Genomic DNA, 17,574 nt, shown 5'->3' on the forward strand with positions numbered 1-17,574 from the left:
GATGCTGTGTCTGGCACCTAAAAGACTCAGAAGACTATGCTGTCATTCATATTGAAATGTTACCCATGCCCCAAATGCAGCAGCCAAAAGGATGGGCCGTGCACATGGACTTGGAGAAGCAGGATGGGCAGGGGGGCTTGGGTGTTCCTTTGCAAAGCCCGTCCCCCCCACGACCTGCTCGATTACATACCCTTTCATACAGCAGTAAAGGGTGAAAAACACATTTGTTTAAAATCCATCTGCTTTTTATAACTTCCAGAGACCAAAATCTGCACGGGCAGCAGTTCTCAGCTGCTCCTAATTAATTCCTAAACAAAGACCGCTCCGGCAGCCGCACACTTTATGAAACCGGCTGACCTCCTGATGCAGAAATGATGACACAGATGGTGTTACTGTTTCACAAGCTCATTTTTCACTTTGTACCACTTGGTCAGGCCAGCCATGTCTTCACCTTCTGAGGAGCAGGAGGTAGTCCCCAGGGTGGCTCTGAGACCCCAGCTGTCACCTCCCTTGGCTGCTGGCCTTTTCCCAACAGCAGCGTGGGGTGGAACAGACCAGAAAACCATCAGCTTGGACAATGACGGGTCAAAGAGATTCCCCAGTTGACGAACCTCTCATCCACAGAGTGTTTCTGAGGACACCAGCAATAATCGTCACAGTCACCACGAACTGAGCAGCTACTATGTGCTAAGTGCAATCCCCAGGATTCTCCTCTTATCTCGTTTCATTCAACGCGATCTTTGAAGATATGAGTGACGGTCCTCAGTTTATAGCCCAGAAAACAGGATACTGGAGATACAAAGAGAAGGTTTGTACCCTCCAGCTCCCGTTCACAGAGCACTTCCCCATTACCTCGCTGAGGTTTCACTCACCACTGTGAGGCTCTGACCAGTTAGACAACTTGTTCCCGGTCACAAAGGCAGGAGGTAGAGAAAGAGAAACCTAGTGAGCTGTGGGTCTCTCCCCCAAGTTAGCTCGTCTTCCAATCTTGCTGGTGTTAGTCACTGTGCTCATGCTGAGGGCATGGGCACAAGACTCAGCATCCAGGTCCTGTGTGACCTTGGGCAACCTCAGTTTTCTCATCTGACAAAGGGGCACATACTCACACATTTCACCTGTAAATAATCCACTGGCAGGAGGAACTTTGTAAAGTTTAACAAAGTAGCATGTGATAGTGACAACAGTGACATATATTTTCTTGTAATAATTAAGCAGAAGCGGCTACCATCAGCTGTCTCCCTGCAATCTGTGAGTCTACACCCAGCACTTGACGTTGTGAGAAGTTCATGCTTGGAATGCAGGACACGATCACCCAGCTGTCTATCTCCCAATCCGTTCACCTAAGAGTTTGCTGAGCTGCTATTAGGTGCCAGGCACTCCCTCCTGCTTCTAAAAAAAAAAAAAAAAGAACCCTCTTCTCTCCTTTCTTCCCTTTCCATTCTGTCCCCTTTCTGCTTTGCGATTACCTCCCCCCACTCTTTCTGCTTTTCTCCTTTGTTCCAGGAACAATTGCAGAGGCAAAGGAAAACATTATTGCAGCTTCCCTTATTCCCCCAGCCACTGGGAATTAGGGTAGCAAGAACCACAACACTCGGCTGACCACCCGAGCTTAGGCTGCCTAACGGAATTCCACAGACTTAATGGCTTCCAAAACTGAAACACGTTCCTTCTCCACGCTAAAGGCCGGAAGTCCATGATCAAGGTGCTGACAGTGTTGGCTCCTGGCTTGCAGATGGCTATCTCCTCACGGTGTCCTCACATGGCCTGCTTCATGATGTCCAGATATCACTGGTGTCTCTTCCTCATCTTATAAGGAAACCAGTCCTAGTGCATTAGGGCCTTATTCTTACGAACTTACTTAACCCTAATTACTTTCTTTAGAGGTCCATCTTCAAAAACAAGTCATATGAGGGGGTTAGGGTTTCGGTAGATGAAAACTGGGTCGGGGGGAGAGACACAGTTCGGTCTGTAACACCTGCCACTCTGAATATCAAAATGAGGGCAGCCCAAGTGTCCAGACCAAATTTCACCCTGAACTTTAAAGGACCTGTCTACAAAACTTTAAGCAAATGTCCACCCCTGGCCCCACCTAGACGTTCTGGCAGAGATCCAGGAACTCTTTTTTCTGGCAGTTGGTTAACTGCGTGACTGTAAGCAAGGCCCTTCTCTGAGGCTCAGCAATAAAATTACATTAAAAACAAACAAACAAACAAACAAAAACCCCACAAAACCTACTTAATATATTGTCAGGAGATGTTAATGAAATGTTAAATGGGAACATGTTCTATTAATGTTAGTGGGTCAACAGTGTTTGAGCATTGAAGATACCTACAATCTATTGAGAAATTTCTAGCTATCAGGGACCAAGCCTGCACATAACACATATGCTTCTGTTTGTGGCAATGACTTTGGAAGAGGAGGTACCATTGTTATACCTATTTTGCCCCAAGGCTCAGAGAAGGCAAGTAGCTAGCCCAAGATGACACAGTTAGCAAAAGGCTGACAGAACCAGGCCCAACTGATTCTCCATTCCCCTCAGCCATGCTGCTGTTGTTATTATAAAGGTACAGACCTACCCTGCAGGGGAGCTTCCTTTACCTGAGATCATCTGCAACGAGGGGCAGGGAAGCTGCCCTGTGTCTCCCCTGGAAGGCCTTCAGGAGCTCTGTGAACCATTGAAACAAAGCCCCTGGCACAGACACCAACATCTATTCCACTCCTTATTAAGGAAGGCCAAGACAGGGCAGGCCTCTCGATGCTTCATTAGGGGAACATCAGGACATGTAAGGACTATAATGAAAGGAGAACCGAAGAGGGTGTCTATGGGGAAAGCCCAGAGCTACTCTTGCTTAAGCCCCTGCAAAGTTCTAGAGAAGGAAGGGAGGCCACAGACAGGGCTGGACAAGGACAGGAATAGATGAGCTGAAGATTCCACATAAGAGCCAAAGCCTTCTGGCCAGTGGGGCAAATGTGGGGTCTAGATCCCATTTTGGCCTCTCCCTAGCTGTGAGACCTCGGGCAAGACCATCTAACTATATGGGCCTCAATGTTTCAATCTATAAAATGGAGATAACAATGCCCCCCTGGCAGGGTTTTTGGAAGAATGCAATAATTTTCTTTTCTTTTTTTTTTTTTTAATGGGCAGGTCAAGGGTATGACTTTCTCCTTGTTGGTCTCAGTGAATTTCCACAAATATTAACTTCAGGGCTTTCCAGGATGCAGATTCCCCAGAAGCCCCACCAAGAATTCCAATCCAGCACAGCTGGGGCAGAGCCCAGGAAATTGCCTTATAATGAACACTCCAGGTAATTCTTACGTGGGAAGGGGATCTTGCTCCACACCTAGGGAAATACCAGCAGTAAACAGTAGGGCTTAATATTAAGCAATTAAAAAAATCCTAGTGTATGAGGGTAATGCAAGAGATTTAGAGTCAAGAAACTTGGCTTCCAATCTCAAGCTGTTCATGATGCAGGAAGTGCTTATCGTTGACGGACTACAGTCTTTTCCCGGGTGACATGGAAAAAACACCCTGAACAATTGTTTGAAGACGTAAAATGTTGTGCATCAAAGCTCCTAGTAGGTTACCTGGAAAATAAGTGCTCAATATTCTTCTTTTTTTTTTAATTTTAAAGAATTTATTTATTTGAGAGAAAGAGCATGAGTAGTGGGGACAGTAAGAAGTAGGCTCCCCGCTGTACGGGGAAGCCAATGCGGGGCTCCATCCCAGGACCCTGGGATCATGACCTGAGCCGAAGGCAGACACTCAACCGACGGAGCCCCCAGGCGCCCCTTATTCTGAAGACAGATTCATTTTCACCTGGTCCTTGAAAGGAACTTGTAATACCCCACAACCGTGAAAACCCATGGGTAGAAACAGGAGCACAAAAGATTTTTTTCCACCTTAATTCCAACCTCACAATTTGTTTAACCAAGCAATTTACAGGGGCAACAATAATTGGTGGTTTTAAATGCTTCGATACCACCAGGCGTTGCAATCCCGATAAATCATCCCCGACATATGCCCAGCTCCTCCAAGTGACAGATGACAAACAAAAGCAGGACAAGGTCCTCCATCACAGGCGGAATCATTGAGTTAATGGAAGAATTATTGCTTCTGAAATCCACTCCAGTCCTATTGAGGGGAACGTTCCAATTTATCAAAGCCAAATGAACATTAATTGCAGCAGTCTGGTAAGTTTTCCAGCCGTTATGACCTTCATTGAATTTTAATCCAAAACAGATAAGATTTCCTTCCACACAAGAGGAAACAACACAATTAGCTCAAAATGACAGCTAGATTAGGAAGCAGGCACAGGCAAACCACATACACACATTCGTATTCACATGCACCCCCCACCCCGGTGAAAACACACTTGGCTTAAAAACCCAGCACAAAGGAGGTAAGCAGAGAAATGATGAATAAATACAATCCCACATCTGCATAACCCCCCCCCCCCCGCCCCACAACTCCCTTCGTTCAAGAGAGGAATTTCGAGGCAGAAGCCAAGATGGAAAAGGTAGCAGGCAGTAATGGAGACAGAATTTCTGTTAACTGCTGTAATTAATGTTATGTCTCATTGGGGAGAGATTAGGAAAAAACAGAGAGGGAAGGAAGAAAAAACAGTATTATTTTGCTATTAAAGACGCCCTTGAGCTGGGGAACATTAGCAGCAGAAGTTTGAATTGGGTAATTGTTTGACTGTATGGGTGGATGTGCAGATAGGGCGCTTAGCAAGAGGCACTGAAACAGAGCTGCACGGAACCTGTGTGTTTACGCTGCTGCAGCACGTAGCCAGAGTCCTTCTGTGGAGCACAGATCACAGCTGGGGGACGTCTAGCAAGGGCGGCGCGGCAGGGACCACCCACCTACTCAGACACACAAGGACATGTGTGTGCGCTGTGCCCCAGTCTAGCCCCCAAAGCCAGCTCTGGCACGGACCTGTCACGAGACACCGAGTCCCTCAAAGACCTCCGGGCTTAGTTTCCTGTATTTTCAGTCTAAAATGAGGGCATTGGACTAGATGTGTTTTAAATAGGCTGAGGGGTTTTTTGTGGATTTATTTTATTTTAATTTTTTTGAGAATTAAGTTGGAAGTGTTGGTTTTCCTCACTTCCAAGCATTCACGATGAGGAAGAACCAGTTGTCATTATCCACAGTCCAGAGTCAGGTCTGTCCTACCAACACATGGCGTAACTCAATGGTATGGAGATGGACCCCTGAAAGGTCCTTTCCCCTCTTTGCCCTAGTAGAAGAAATGTCTTAGAGAGATCACTTGGACTCGGAAACAATTTTTTTTTAAAGATTTTATTTATTTATTTGACAGACAGAGATCCCAAGTAGGTAGAGAGGCAGGCAGAGAGAGGAGGAAGCAGGCTCCCTGCTGAGCAGAGAGCCCCATGTGGGGCTTGAACCCAGAATCCTGGGATCATAACCTGAGCCGAAGGCAGCAGCTTTAACCCACTGAGCCACCCAGGTGCCCCTCAGAAACATTTTTTTTAAAGTGAACTCTGCACCCCATGGGGGACCCAAACTCATGATCAAGCGTTGCATGCTCTACTGACTGAGCCAGCCAGGCGCCTCTAGAATGAGAAACTGAGGTGGGATCCTGGGCTCAGGCACTGGCTGTGTGATCTTAGAATAGGGAAGTCTGAACTTCCTCATTTATCCTTGGTTTTATCATTTGTCCAACAGGAACAATAATAGTAGCTTTATCAATGAAGTCGATGACACAACATTTGTAGAATTTACATGTAACCTCATTTTAATTCCACGAGGTAGAAACTATGAGTCTCACCATTTTTAGTGGGGGAAACTGAGGCACAGAATGGTAATTTAACCACCGCCACACTGCTAGTTAGGCAGTAAGGCCAGGATTCTGACCCTGCCAGTCCTGCTCCAGACTCTGTACTCTGTGTCCTTAAACCTCTTATTCTGAATACAGACTCACAAGAAGTGGCAAAGCTGGTCCAGAGAATTCCTTTATCCTCTTCATCATTCGGGTTCCTCCAAAGTTAAAAATCACACATAAAAGAATAATCAAAACCAAGGGACTGGGGCACCTGGGTGGCTCAGTCATTAAGTGTCTGCCTTTCGCTCAGGTCATGATCCCAGAGTCCTGAAATCAAGCCCTGCATTGGGCTCCCTGCTCAGTGTAGAACCTGCTTCTCCCTGTCCCACTGCCCCTGCTTGTGTTCCCTCTCTCATTGTCAATTAAATAAATAAATAAATAAAATCTTAAAATAGGAAAAAAAAACTCAGCCAATTAACAACAGCATAATATCATTAACTAAACCACAGACCTTCCTTGGATTTTACTAGGTTTTTCATTAATGTTCCCATTTTGATCCAGGAACCCTTGTAGCCCTGAGTTTCCGTGTCTCCACAGTCTTCTCGTATCTTTGGCAATTTCTCAGCCTTTCCTGCCTTTCTTGACCTTGACACTTTTGAAGAGACCTGGCCAGTTATTTTGTAGAAGGTCACTCACTTTGGGGTGTGTCTGATGTATTCTCATGATGACAATGAGGGTATGCATTTTGGGCAAGTGTAACACAGAAATGACATTGTGCCCTTCTCAGTGCTTCCTATTAGGGCATTCATGCTGTCCATCTGTCTTATTCCTGGTGATATTAACCTTGAACACTTGGTTAAAGTAATGTACCAGGCTGAACAGGTGGACCCAAAAAAGGTCCACATCCTTGTCCCCAGAACCTGTAAATACTACCTTATTGCGGGGGGGGCGGGGGATAGCTATTTGTAGATGTAATTAAGTTAAGGATCTTGCAAAAGGAGGTCATCCTGAATTATCCAGGAGGGTCCTAAATGCAATGACACATGTCCTTATGAGAGACACAACAGATAAGAGGACATGGAGGAGAAGGTGATACGGAGGAGAAGGTGATACGGAGAAGAAGGTGAAGTTCTGTAGCCACAAGCCACAAAACGCCTGGTGCCTTCATAAACTAGAAGGGGCAAGGAGTAGATTATCCCCTAGAGCCTGGAGAGAACACAGCGACCCCAGTGACCCCTTGAGTTTGGACTTTTCATCTCCAAAACTGTGAGAGAATACATTTCTATCGTGTTAAGCCCCTTCATTTGTGGTAACCTGTTACATCAGCCCTGGGAAGTTGATACTCGTACCCACTATACTCTCTAGAGTAAAGCTACCATTTTCCCTTCTATAATTAATATCCAAGGGGTGATACTCTGAGATTCTGCAAGTATCCTGCTTCTTCTTGAAGTTTCACACATTAATTTTAGTATACATCAGTGGATCTTGTCAGTAGTAATTATTACAGTGGTGACTGCGTAATGGTGATTTTCTACTTTCCCTCTTCCTTCTACATTTATTAATTGGGATACGACCGTAAGAAAGAGCCCCATTCATTTATTCGGTCTATTATTTCTATCAGTATTTCAGAGTCAATATTCTCAATAACTCCTGCCCAATTTAGCTCAAAGGCTGTTTGTGAAGATGAAGCATGAGGGTGAATTAGGGGGAAATATTTTAAAGGGTCAAAGGGAAAGAAAGGGATCTTCTCTGAGTGCTCTTCTAAATGTTCATGTGTCTTTTAGCATTTGTTTGTCTCCTCAGCCATACGAATGAGGTACCCACAGCCTTACTGCAAAATCAGGAGAAAGTAAGAATCAGAGAAGTTCAGAAATGTGGCTAAGGATTTTAAACAGCAACAATGGAAAGAGACCATCTGAGCCCACATCTGTCTGTCCGAACCAATGTTATTTCCACCAAACCAAGGTGTCTTCTGAGGATCAGGAGAGTGGAAAAGGGGGAGTTAACTGAAGGGGGAGCTGGAAGCTCTACTGTGTCCAAAGCCAAGTTCACCAGACACGTGGGCTGACTCAGGGCATGGGGAGAAAAGGAATAAACAACATGAACGCGGAGTTGCACATGCGCGCATACCCCCTGCACTCATTCCGCATTGTTAGAAGACTGCATAAAGGCCCCAGGTCGTGAAGGAAAATGAAACATGCAACAAGAAGCTGGAGGGTAGATGACACCCAGATGGCCAGCAGACACATGAAAAAGTGCTCCACATCACTCGGCATCAGGGAAATACAAATCAAAACCGCAATGAGATACCACCTCACACCAGTCAGAGTGGCTAAAATTAACAAGTCAGGAAATGACAGATGCTGGTGAGGATGCGGAGAAAGGGGAACCCTCCTACACTGTTGGTGGGAATGCAAGCTGGTGCAACCACTCTGGAAAACAGCATGGAGGTTCCTGAAAAAATTGAAAATAGAGCTACCTTACGACCCAGCAATTGCACTACTGGGTATTTACCCTAAAAATACAAATGCAGTGATCCGAAGGGGCACGTGCACCCAAACATTTATAGCAGCAATGTCTACAATAGCCAAACTATGGAAAGAACCTAGATGTCCATCAACAGATGAATGGATAAAGAAGATGTGGTATATATACACAATGGAATACTATGCAGCCATCAAAAGAAATCCTGCCATTTGTGATGACGTGGATGGAACTAGAGGATATTACGCTTAGCGAAATAAGTCAATCAGAGAAAGACAACTATCATATGATCTCCCTGATATGAGGAAATGGAGATGCAACGTGAGGGGTTTGGGGGGTAGGAAAAGAATAAATGAAACAAGATGGGATTGGGAGGGAGAAAAACCATAAGAGACTCTTAACCTCACAAAACAAACTGAGGGTTACAAGGTGTAGGGGGGTAAGGAGAGGGTGGTGGGGTTATGGACATTGGGGAAGGTATGTGCTCTAGTGAATGCTGTGAATGTGTAAACGTGGTGATTCACAGACCAGTACCCCTGGGGCTAATAATACATTATATGTTAATTTAAAAAAAAAAAGAAGAAGCTGGAGGGTAGGAGTGCCTGGGTGGCCCAGTCGGTTAAGTCTCTGCCTTCGGCTCAGATCGAGATCTCAGGGTCCTGGGATGGAGTCCACACTGGGCTCCCTGCTCAGTGGGGAGTCTGCTTCTCTCTTTCCTTCTGCCCTCCCTCCCCCACACTCTTATGCACTCTCTTGCTTTCTTGCTCTTGCTCTCAAATAAAATAAATAAAATCTATTAAAAAAAAAAAAAAGCTGGAGTGTAAAGGTGGAAGTAGCCAGCACTGAGGAAACAGACCACTCCACTCTGTCAGCCTGCTTACTATCCACTCCCCACTAGACATCTCTGCAACCCCTCCCCCATCCCTGCAGTCTCTGGAGTGCCCCTCCCCCTTCTCTTTTCAAGGTCTTGGCACCTCAGCTCCTTCCACCTTCCCCTCTGCTGCATCCTCTCAGATCCTCCCTGCTGGCACCCACCTCCCTGTCTCTGCTGGGTCCTTCCCTGTGTGCCCCTGACTTCCCCCTCAGCCCCCTCTTCTCCCAGACCCCTCCACCACCTTTTCTTGGGCTTGGGTTCTGTCTGCCCCTCCCATTCTGCTTCTGGGGTCTGTTTCGCTGTGTGGTTCCTCCCTCCCTTTTGTTCTGTTTCCTCCTTCCCTGCCTCTGCTTCTATTGCTAAATCATTTCCCTTCTATTTCTGCCAGTTTCCCTGTATTTTTCTACATCTCTCTCATTGTCCTTGGCTGCCTTTTTCTCGGTTTGTTTTGCTCTGTCTCTGGTAGTTTCCACACACCTAGCATAGAAGAGGTGCTCAGTAAATACTAACAAATGTCTATTTTTCCTGTCTCTGTCTCTCTCTGTCTCCCTCTGTCTCACATGATGCAGGTTGTTTTGTTTTTTACTTATATACAATTTTCCTTTCTTAATTCCTATCCTGCATTCCATTTTGGCAAGAGGGTCCAAGCCACTGCCTCTGGGCCCCATTTCTAGGTTTCCTCTTGTCACCTCCAGGATTTTCTGTCTGGCCTTGATTGTTGGCCCAGATGAATGGGCTGATCAGAATGCAGAACATCCCTTTTCTGGCCTCATTTCCTCCACCTGTAAAATGAAGGTGGGGTATAGTCCACTGCCATTTGTGACTGCCCACATGCCCATTCTCCGTAAAGGACTTCGTTCCCCTGGTCCAGTGTGGGCTTGGTCACATGGTGTGTTTTGGCCCTGGCCACAGAATGTGAGAGAACCCCCATCTCAGCACTAGCTTAATCCTAGATTCCTGCCAGTTCTTTGGCTCACTCCCCCTGCCATGGAAACCAAAGGTCTCAGACTGGGGCTCCCCTTCAGCCAAAGTTCTGGAAGGAGAAGACACGCAGAGCTGAGTCACAGGAAGGCAGATGCCAACACAGAAGGTGCGTGAGCGATAAAGTGAGGTTTGCTCCGTCACCAGGATTCAGAGTGATGGGTTTGTGGAATGAACACGTGAAGGCTGACTTGTCCAGAAAAGCTGGGTTCAGCCAGGTCTCAGGTGTTTTCAACCCCAACGTTCCAACCATAGTTTATAATGCTATTGCTTTTGGGGAAACCTAGCCAGATCTTTCATGTGCATTGTCTCAGCTCAATGTGATTGTTTTAATTTTATTTCCAGTTTTGCAAATGACCGAACAAGAGGTAAAGATCTCCAAATTCCTACAGCCGCTAGGAAACAGAACCTCAGCCTGAAACTCGGGCTCCTGACACCACACTGTGTGGTCTCCACTTCACGAGGCTGCGTCCCTAAACGTTGTGGGAGGCAAGCCATACTTCCTAGTTGGCTCATTCTTCCTGTGTTCTCCTAAGCTGGCTAGAGCCCCTGCAGGCTTTTATTGAATCCTTGTTATTGAGGCAAGTCAAGGCCAAGCTACGAGTTCATGTGATTCAAATTCTGAAAAATTCATAAATGTATTTATGATTTAAAATTCTTCTTTCTGAAAAAAAAAATAAATGGGATTCATGCGGTATGGCCCACTTACATAAAAATGTACTTGTGTTGGCAAACTTCATTATGTCTTGCAACTGATACAAGCTTGATGATCTCGATTTACAGATGGAGATCTTAAGGCTAAGGAGAGACATGATCCACCTACGGTCATGCCTCATGTGAGTGGCAGGCCCGGGACACCTGAGTCCCAGGCTATAGCTTCTTGGGATCCACGTGTCACAAGTTTTTTCCATCACTAGATTTCTATCACCTTCCCTCCTAAAACAATCTCCCCTATGGGATGTTCCCCATGACTCTGGGTCCTATTCAAAAGGCTTTTGGGACCTGCAGTCTGTAACAGCTTAGCTTCCCCTGCCCTGGCTGCCCTGGGCATTCTTCAATGACATTGCTTATAAATAATACAGCGATAGCACTTAGTGAAACTGCCCCCTCCCCCAAAATAGATGTTGCACTCCTAATGCCCAGATCCTCAGAATGCGACCTTCTATGGAGACTGGGGCTTTAGAGAGGCAATCAAGTTACAATGAGGCCATCATGCTACACCCCAACCCAATGTAACTGGCGTCCTAATAACAAGTGGAAAACGTAGACGCAGACAGAGAAGCACGCACAGGGAGAAGGCCACGTGAAAATCAGAGCTATGCTGTCATACGCCAAGAAACTACCAGAAGCTGGGGGATGGGGTCTGGAACACCTTCCCCTAGGGCCTTCACAAGAAGCATGGCCCTGCCCACATCCTGATCTCAGACATCTAGCCTCCAGGAGTGTGAAAAAATACACTGAACTCACTCAGTTTGTGTCCTTTGTTACGGCAGCCCTAGGAAACTAACACACTTCTAGGGAGCAGAATCCTAACATCTCCCTGTCAGGCTCTAACATATCTGTTTTCCATGCAGCATCTTCCAACAGCCCCCCGTAGGCAGGTGCTTCTAACCTCACCCCATTCCAGATATGGAAATGGAAGCACAGGGAGCCAAGAGGCCCCCGTTACATGGCTAGTCAGTCAGTTACGGGGCCAGGATGTGACCCCGGGGACCCCGATCAACAGTCCTTGCACACTAGTTACATCCTCTGTCTGCGTTTTCTCCAAAGTAGAACAGGAGTAACCACGGTATCTGTTGAACTGGGATTATTTAAAGAATTGCATGAGTTAAATACATGCAGATAGTAGAACACGAAGCATTACAGCAGCTCTTGGTACCATTACGATGCCTCACTGTCCTATTTTCTCATCATTTTTCCAGCTATTGTTTCTCTGAACGTGCGATTCCCAAAAGTAAACACACTGTTTCAGGTCTCCTCCAGAACCTCTAAAACGAGTCGTTCAGAAAACTCATCTTTCATTAACGCAACTTAAAATGTGGAGCCACTTTTAGCAATCAGAGCCCAGAGAGTTGGCTCGTTCTGAGCTTGTGGTTGACTTTTTAAAAGCTCTTTTTTTTTTTCCTTTTCTTGCAGATAGGATTGTCATTGTTAGGTTTAGTAGGCAAGTAAACCATTGCATGATTGAGTGATTAAATCAATGAACTAAGGAAGGCACGGTATGCTGTGAATGAATACTGGAATGGTTGGGGAAATGATCTAAAGTCATTTTTCACAGAAAGCTTTAAAAAGAATTATCCCCATATCACACAAATCCTTTAAACAAAGCCTCTGATTGAGAATGGTAATAATAATTTCTTAAATTTATGTGGCATTTTATAATCCTCAAAGTATTTTTCTATATATTATTATGGCATAGAGTCATAGATCCGTAAGTTTGAAAGAATCACAATACGCATCTAACTTAACAGTTATTCCATTCAAAATCCTGATGAATAGGGCCTCTAGCCTTTGCTTGCATACCCCCAGAGACAAGAAACTCACTACCCCTCATGACTCAGTCAATCCAGTACCAGACAGCTCAAAAACTTGGAAAGGTCTGTTCTGGCCATGGACAGGGATGCTGGTCCCTTGTCACTGCCCCTTCACTGGGACCACCAGTATAAATCTACAGCATTTGAGATGGTCCTTTGGAAAGAAATACGTTCTCAAAGACCTTCTTTCCCTCCATATCAAGCCCAAAATTTCCTTTCATCCCCTTTCTCAACATTTATCACCAATGTTTGTCACCAGTGTTGTCATTACAGCCATCATTTTGATAACAGCTACCACTTTTTGAGCACTTACAGAATACCAGGAAATGAATTATGCCCGAAAGCAAAGACTCTCAGTCTGGATAGACTAGAGTCATAACCCCAGCTTCAGAACCCACTGGTGGTATGAACTTGAGCAAGCTGCAAAACCTTATCAACCCCCAGGTTCCTCGTGTGTAAATGAGGGAAATGAGAATATCGATCTTACAGAGTATTTGAACAATTAAATGGAACGATGCATGTGCCACACCTAGACCGGGCCTGGCATACAGAAAGTCCTTGATGATGGTGGCCATTATTGTCATTGTGCAGTACATGGGCATGTGTAAACTCATTCAGTACCTGGAAAAACTCTCAGAATTAGAGAATATTATCACAGTTTTACAGAAGATGATTTTGATTTGACCAAGGTCATAAAGCAACCAGCAGAGATACTGTTCAACCTTGGAGCTGACTTCCAAATCATAACCACCCCCACACCTTGACCTACCCATGGATTCCACATAAGGAGGGAGTCTACAAGCATTTGCTCATAAGATCTTATAACTTAAGCCATCAGCTGATGCAGAGAGAAGAGGAATGGTGGTCTATATTTGCACTGTTAAGAGTGCAAGATCTGGAATCAGCCTATATAGAGTGAAATACTGGGTTTACCATTTAATCTTGGGGTGAACAAGTCACACCAATAGCTACTGATTTTATTAATATCTCAGGCTCAGGAATTAACAAGCCTAAAGGGCATGCTGGGTCCACTCCAGTAGGCATGGATTGTAGCACGTTCCAATGACTAGCCGAAGCTCGCTGCCCTGCATGGGTGAACAGAAGGTTTGTCCTGACAAAAGGAAATGCAGAATACTGACCCTGGCATTTCTTTGACATTTGACTGGACAACTTGGGTCTCCTCACAAACGATTTCAAACCTTCACCAAAGATGAAAACAGTGCAAAAATCTGAGAGACCAGGAGCCACCTTGTCCTAAGTAACTTGGACATGAGTTTCAAATCTTGAGAAAAGCCTGGTCCCAGAACTGCCTTCTTGTTAGCCCCGTGGCTTTAGGCACGGAACTCAAATAAACACACTGTGTCTCAAGTTTCTCATTTGTGAAATGGGGAAAGAGATTGCAGCCAGCGTGAATGCCACTTTGAACGGATGCTTAGGGGTGAAGTCAGCAAACCCTCCTTTTGTTCCTGCTGAATTGTCTGTGGCCAGATCAGCAAAGACAGAGTCTATCGAAGCCACCGAGAGGCATGCCCTCTAAGCCAAGCCACGCTGATGGGTTGGAGATCCTAGACACCTTAGAGTCTATATCTGGACCCCAGTTTATCTACTTATGAAATGAAAGGGTATAATAAACACATCGTAAAGTTTTCAAGCAAAGTGCCCATAAGAACAAGAGCTAAGGGTCTTACATGCCAAGCTCCTCTGATATAGGTACGTGGTGTTCCTAAATGGTATTGGTGGCACCCTCATTTATAGATGACAAAAACAAGGCACAGAGGCATTTAAACCTTTGTCCCACATCCCCCAGAGTGGTAAGTGGCACCGTGGGACTTTACATCCAGGCGCCAGGCTCTGGAGTCTGTGCTTATTCACCTCCATGTCACCCTACTTCTGCATAGGGGGCTGGTGTGTCCCACCTCAGAGAAGCCAGGCTGCGATCATGAATACCTTGGGGTTCAGAGTTTCCTGGACAGGACTCTGTCTCTTGGGGGCAAGGCGAGGACAAGTGAGATCCAGATCTTGGGGCCCTGAAGGCGGACAAGAACTGTAGGGACCACAAGGTGGTAGCCTTGGGCCACTCTAGTGCGTGTGCAGAGAGGGCCAGGTGCCAACCACCACCCGGGCTCCTCTGCCAGCCACATCTTCAGTTACAGGGAATTTCAGATTCGTGTGCGTCGTAGTGACTTCTTCCTTCTAAGCGGAACTCACGGAGCAGAATAAAAAGGTAAAGAACACCTCCAGTCCTTGGGGAGAGAGTGTGATTTAGTGGAACTAACACTGAACCCGGAAGCAGAGAAAACCCATTCAGGGCTCATTTATAATTGAGATGGTACCATCTAGGTTACTGGGTTATGGGAAGGATGTATGTAAGTCAGCGTGGTGCCAAACACAGCATGCTTAACCAATATTAGTCAAAACAAAGTCTCACTCTCAAACATTGAAAACGGGAAGGCACGCCCCATCAGGCCCTCTTAGCATCCGGTGGGGTCCCACACCCCCATGAGGACTCAAGCGAGGGCCCTGAGACAGCAGTGCTCACCTCCTGCTCCCCGAAGTCAGCATGCAGGCACGCACTGGGCTTGGCATGTGGCTGCATCATTTGCGAAATATATATATGGGAAAAGTCTATCACACTCATTCCATGAATAACACAAAGGCCTTGATTTGTTCCTCCACGTGACGAGCATGCGTTAGGTCCAAAATTAACACTGCTGTCTGGCTGGGCTATGTGTGTGTTTTTCCAAAAAGAGAAAACTTCCAAGCTCTTACTCAGCCCTCATCAGAGTATCAAATGCAGTGTTAGAGGAATCAGAAGAACCAAGACCAAAAGCAAAACTCGGCCCCACTGGAGACTTTCAATAAATACCGTTGGCTGTTGAGATGGAAAAGAAAGGGGTGGGCAGTCACACTACTGTGCTGAGTGGCCTTCTGCCAATTTCTTCACCTCTCTGCACCATACCTCTGTCACACATAGATTGGGAATAACGTTTCCTACCCTAATGCATCTGGCAGAAAGAGCTGTGCTCAAAGAGAAAATAATGTCTTGAGGAGTGAAAAGTACTGGGGGGATGTCACTCATGGCTATTATCTGATCTCATCTTGAGCCAATTAGACCCTGTACATTCTGCATAATGAATTTGTTTTTCCCTATCTACCATACAGAGACATCAACTCCAGTTTTTTAAAAGAAACCATTAATATGAGCCTACATGCATTTTAGACCACCATTCAAGTGACTTAAGCCCTAGCAGCCTTCTCTGAAGGGATAGCAGACTCCAAGAGCTCCAGGTCATGGCTCCTGCAGAGATGGAAGGCCACTGCCTCCCTCTCTGGGCCCATAACTCCATCTGTCACGTGAAGGTGACACGCCTGACTTCATGCTTTCTTGGAGAAAATGCAATGAGACCATGTCCACAAAGGGGCCCAGCACAGTGCCTGATACATGGTTAGATAGATGCACTGAGAGAAATATTTGCATAATATTTGCAAATATATATATTTGCATAAATATTTGCACTGAGAGAAAGAGTGAAGAAGACATAGTTCAGGATTTGTAGCCAGACATGCTTGGGGGTTCCAGTACCCAAGAGAAGCTCCATCTCTTACTCGCCATGTGACCTTGGGTAAGTGTCTTGGCCCCTCTGACTCAATATTCACAGCTGTAACATGAGGGCAGTGGAGGGGCTTCCACGTGTGATGGGGCTATGCCTAGCCCCACCCCAAGGGCCACCATGCACGCTCTACACTGCAGGGGGGGTCTCGTGAGGGTCAAAGTACCTGGCACATCAAGGGCACTTGGGAAAGGGAAGCCCTGCTCCAACTTTGTTCTGATTGTGTTTGCTCAGACCTTCTTGGAAAGGCGTTGAATTCTGGAGCACTGAACCTCAGGCCCCGCGGAACAGGCTAAGCACGCGACAGATGTTAAACAGCTATTCCCAGAGAGGTCGGCCAAAAGGCCAAGGAGCGGGAGACCCTTTCCTCTCTTCTCCGAAGCACGATTAGTTTGTCACAGCTGACAGATGATGGATGGGTACGCGTCAGTCCAAGGGACACCGCAGACTCCACCTGACCCTCTGCTGATCACTCTAACCTCTCGCGCTCAGGTAGTTCTTTCCTCCCTCTGCTAGCAAGCCCCCGCCTCCCTCTGTCGCCCCTCACCTCTCCGTCGCCAACCCCCACCCCTGGCACCTCGCCGCATCCCCACTCACTCACCATCACAGAGATGTGCAGAATGTGCATCTGCTCCTCCACGATCTCTGAGGGCTCCTGCAGCGTGGGTGCGGTGGCCCGGGCCAGCTGGCCGGCGCTGCTCATGGAGACGTGGAAATACAGGGTCCCGTTCTCCAGCCACTGCTGCCGCCAGTGCACCAGCGAGATGTCCGCTGCCGTGCCAGACATCTCTGCAAGACAAGACCAAAGGCGCTGGGTGAGCGGCACGCCCTGCCTCGGGAGTCCAGGCCCCCAAGGAGCTCCTCGTGGTCAGGAGCTCAGAAGGCACCTACTCTGCACCTGGATACCTTTCCCTACATCCAGCCTGGGAGCCGGAGACCCGCACTTCCCCTCAAAGATGGGTCACCTGAGACCGAGAATCTCCCCAAGCAACAGAGTGGCAGAGGCGGAATCTGAACCCAGGTCTGTCGGGGGCCCTTGGGGAAAGCAATGTCCATGGCAAGGACATTCGTGCCTCTAAATCCAACGCATGGAAATCAAACTAAGCAAGAGACGCAAGTGCCTCCATTCTCCTGAGGGCACAGAGATGGAAGAAGGTGAAGGGAGGATGTCTCCATCCTTGAGCAGAGCAGGGGCTCAGAGTGTGACTCCTTCACAAGCCGAGCTAGAAGTACGCACAGCATTAGCTGCGGAACCTCAGAGCTGGAAAAGCCTGAGAGAACATCTGGCCCAGCCTAGGAGC

General features: G+C 46.7%; 1 protein-coding gene across 7 annotated transcripts in view; it reads right to left on the minus strand.

Moving 5' to 3' along the window:
- Nucleotides 1–17,574, minus strand: part of ASTN2 (astrotactin 2) — a 1,447,326-nt gene that overhangs the window by 727,480 nt on the left and 702,272 nt on the right. For 4 of the 7 annotated variants that reach the window (XM_047699295.1, XM_047699293.1, XM_047699292.1 and 1 more), the window contains one exon: nucleotides 16,875–17,062. The exons of the other annotated variants lie outside the window; for them this stretch is intronic. In XM_047699295.1, the coding sequence (XP_047555251.1) occupies nucleotides 16,875–17,060 (186 nt within the window). In that variant the 5' untranslated portion in view covers nucleotides 17,061–17,062. The remainder of the gene's footprint in view (nucleotides 1–16,874; nucleotides 17,063–17,574) is intronic. 7 annotated transcript variants of the gene reach the window in all.

Source organism: Lutra lutra, chromosome 13 (assembly GCF_902655055.1).
Source record: "Lutra lutra chromosome 13, mLutLut1.2, whole genome shotgun sequence".
Lineage (NCBI taxonomy): Eukaryota > Metazoa > Chordata > Mammalia > Carnivora > Mustelidae > Lutra > Lutra lutra.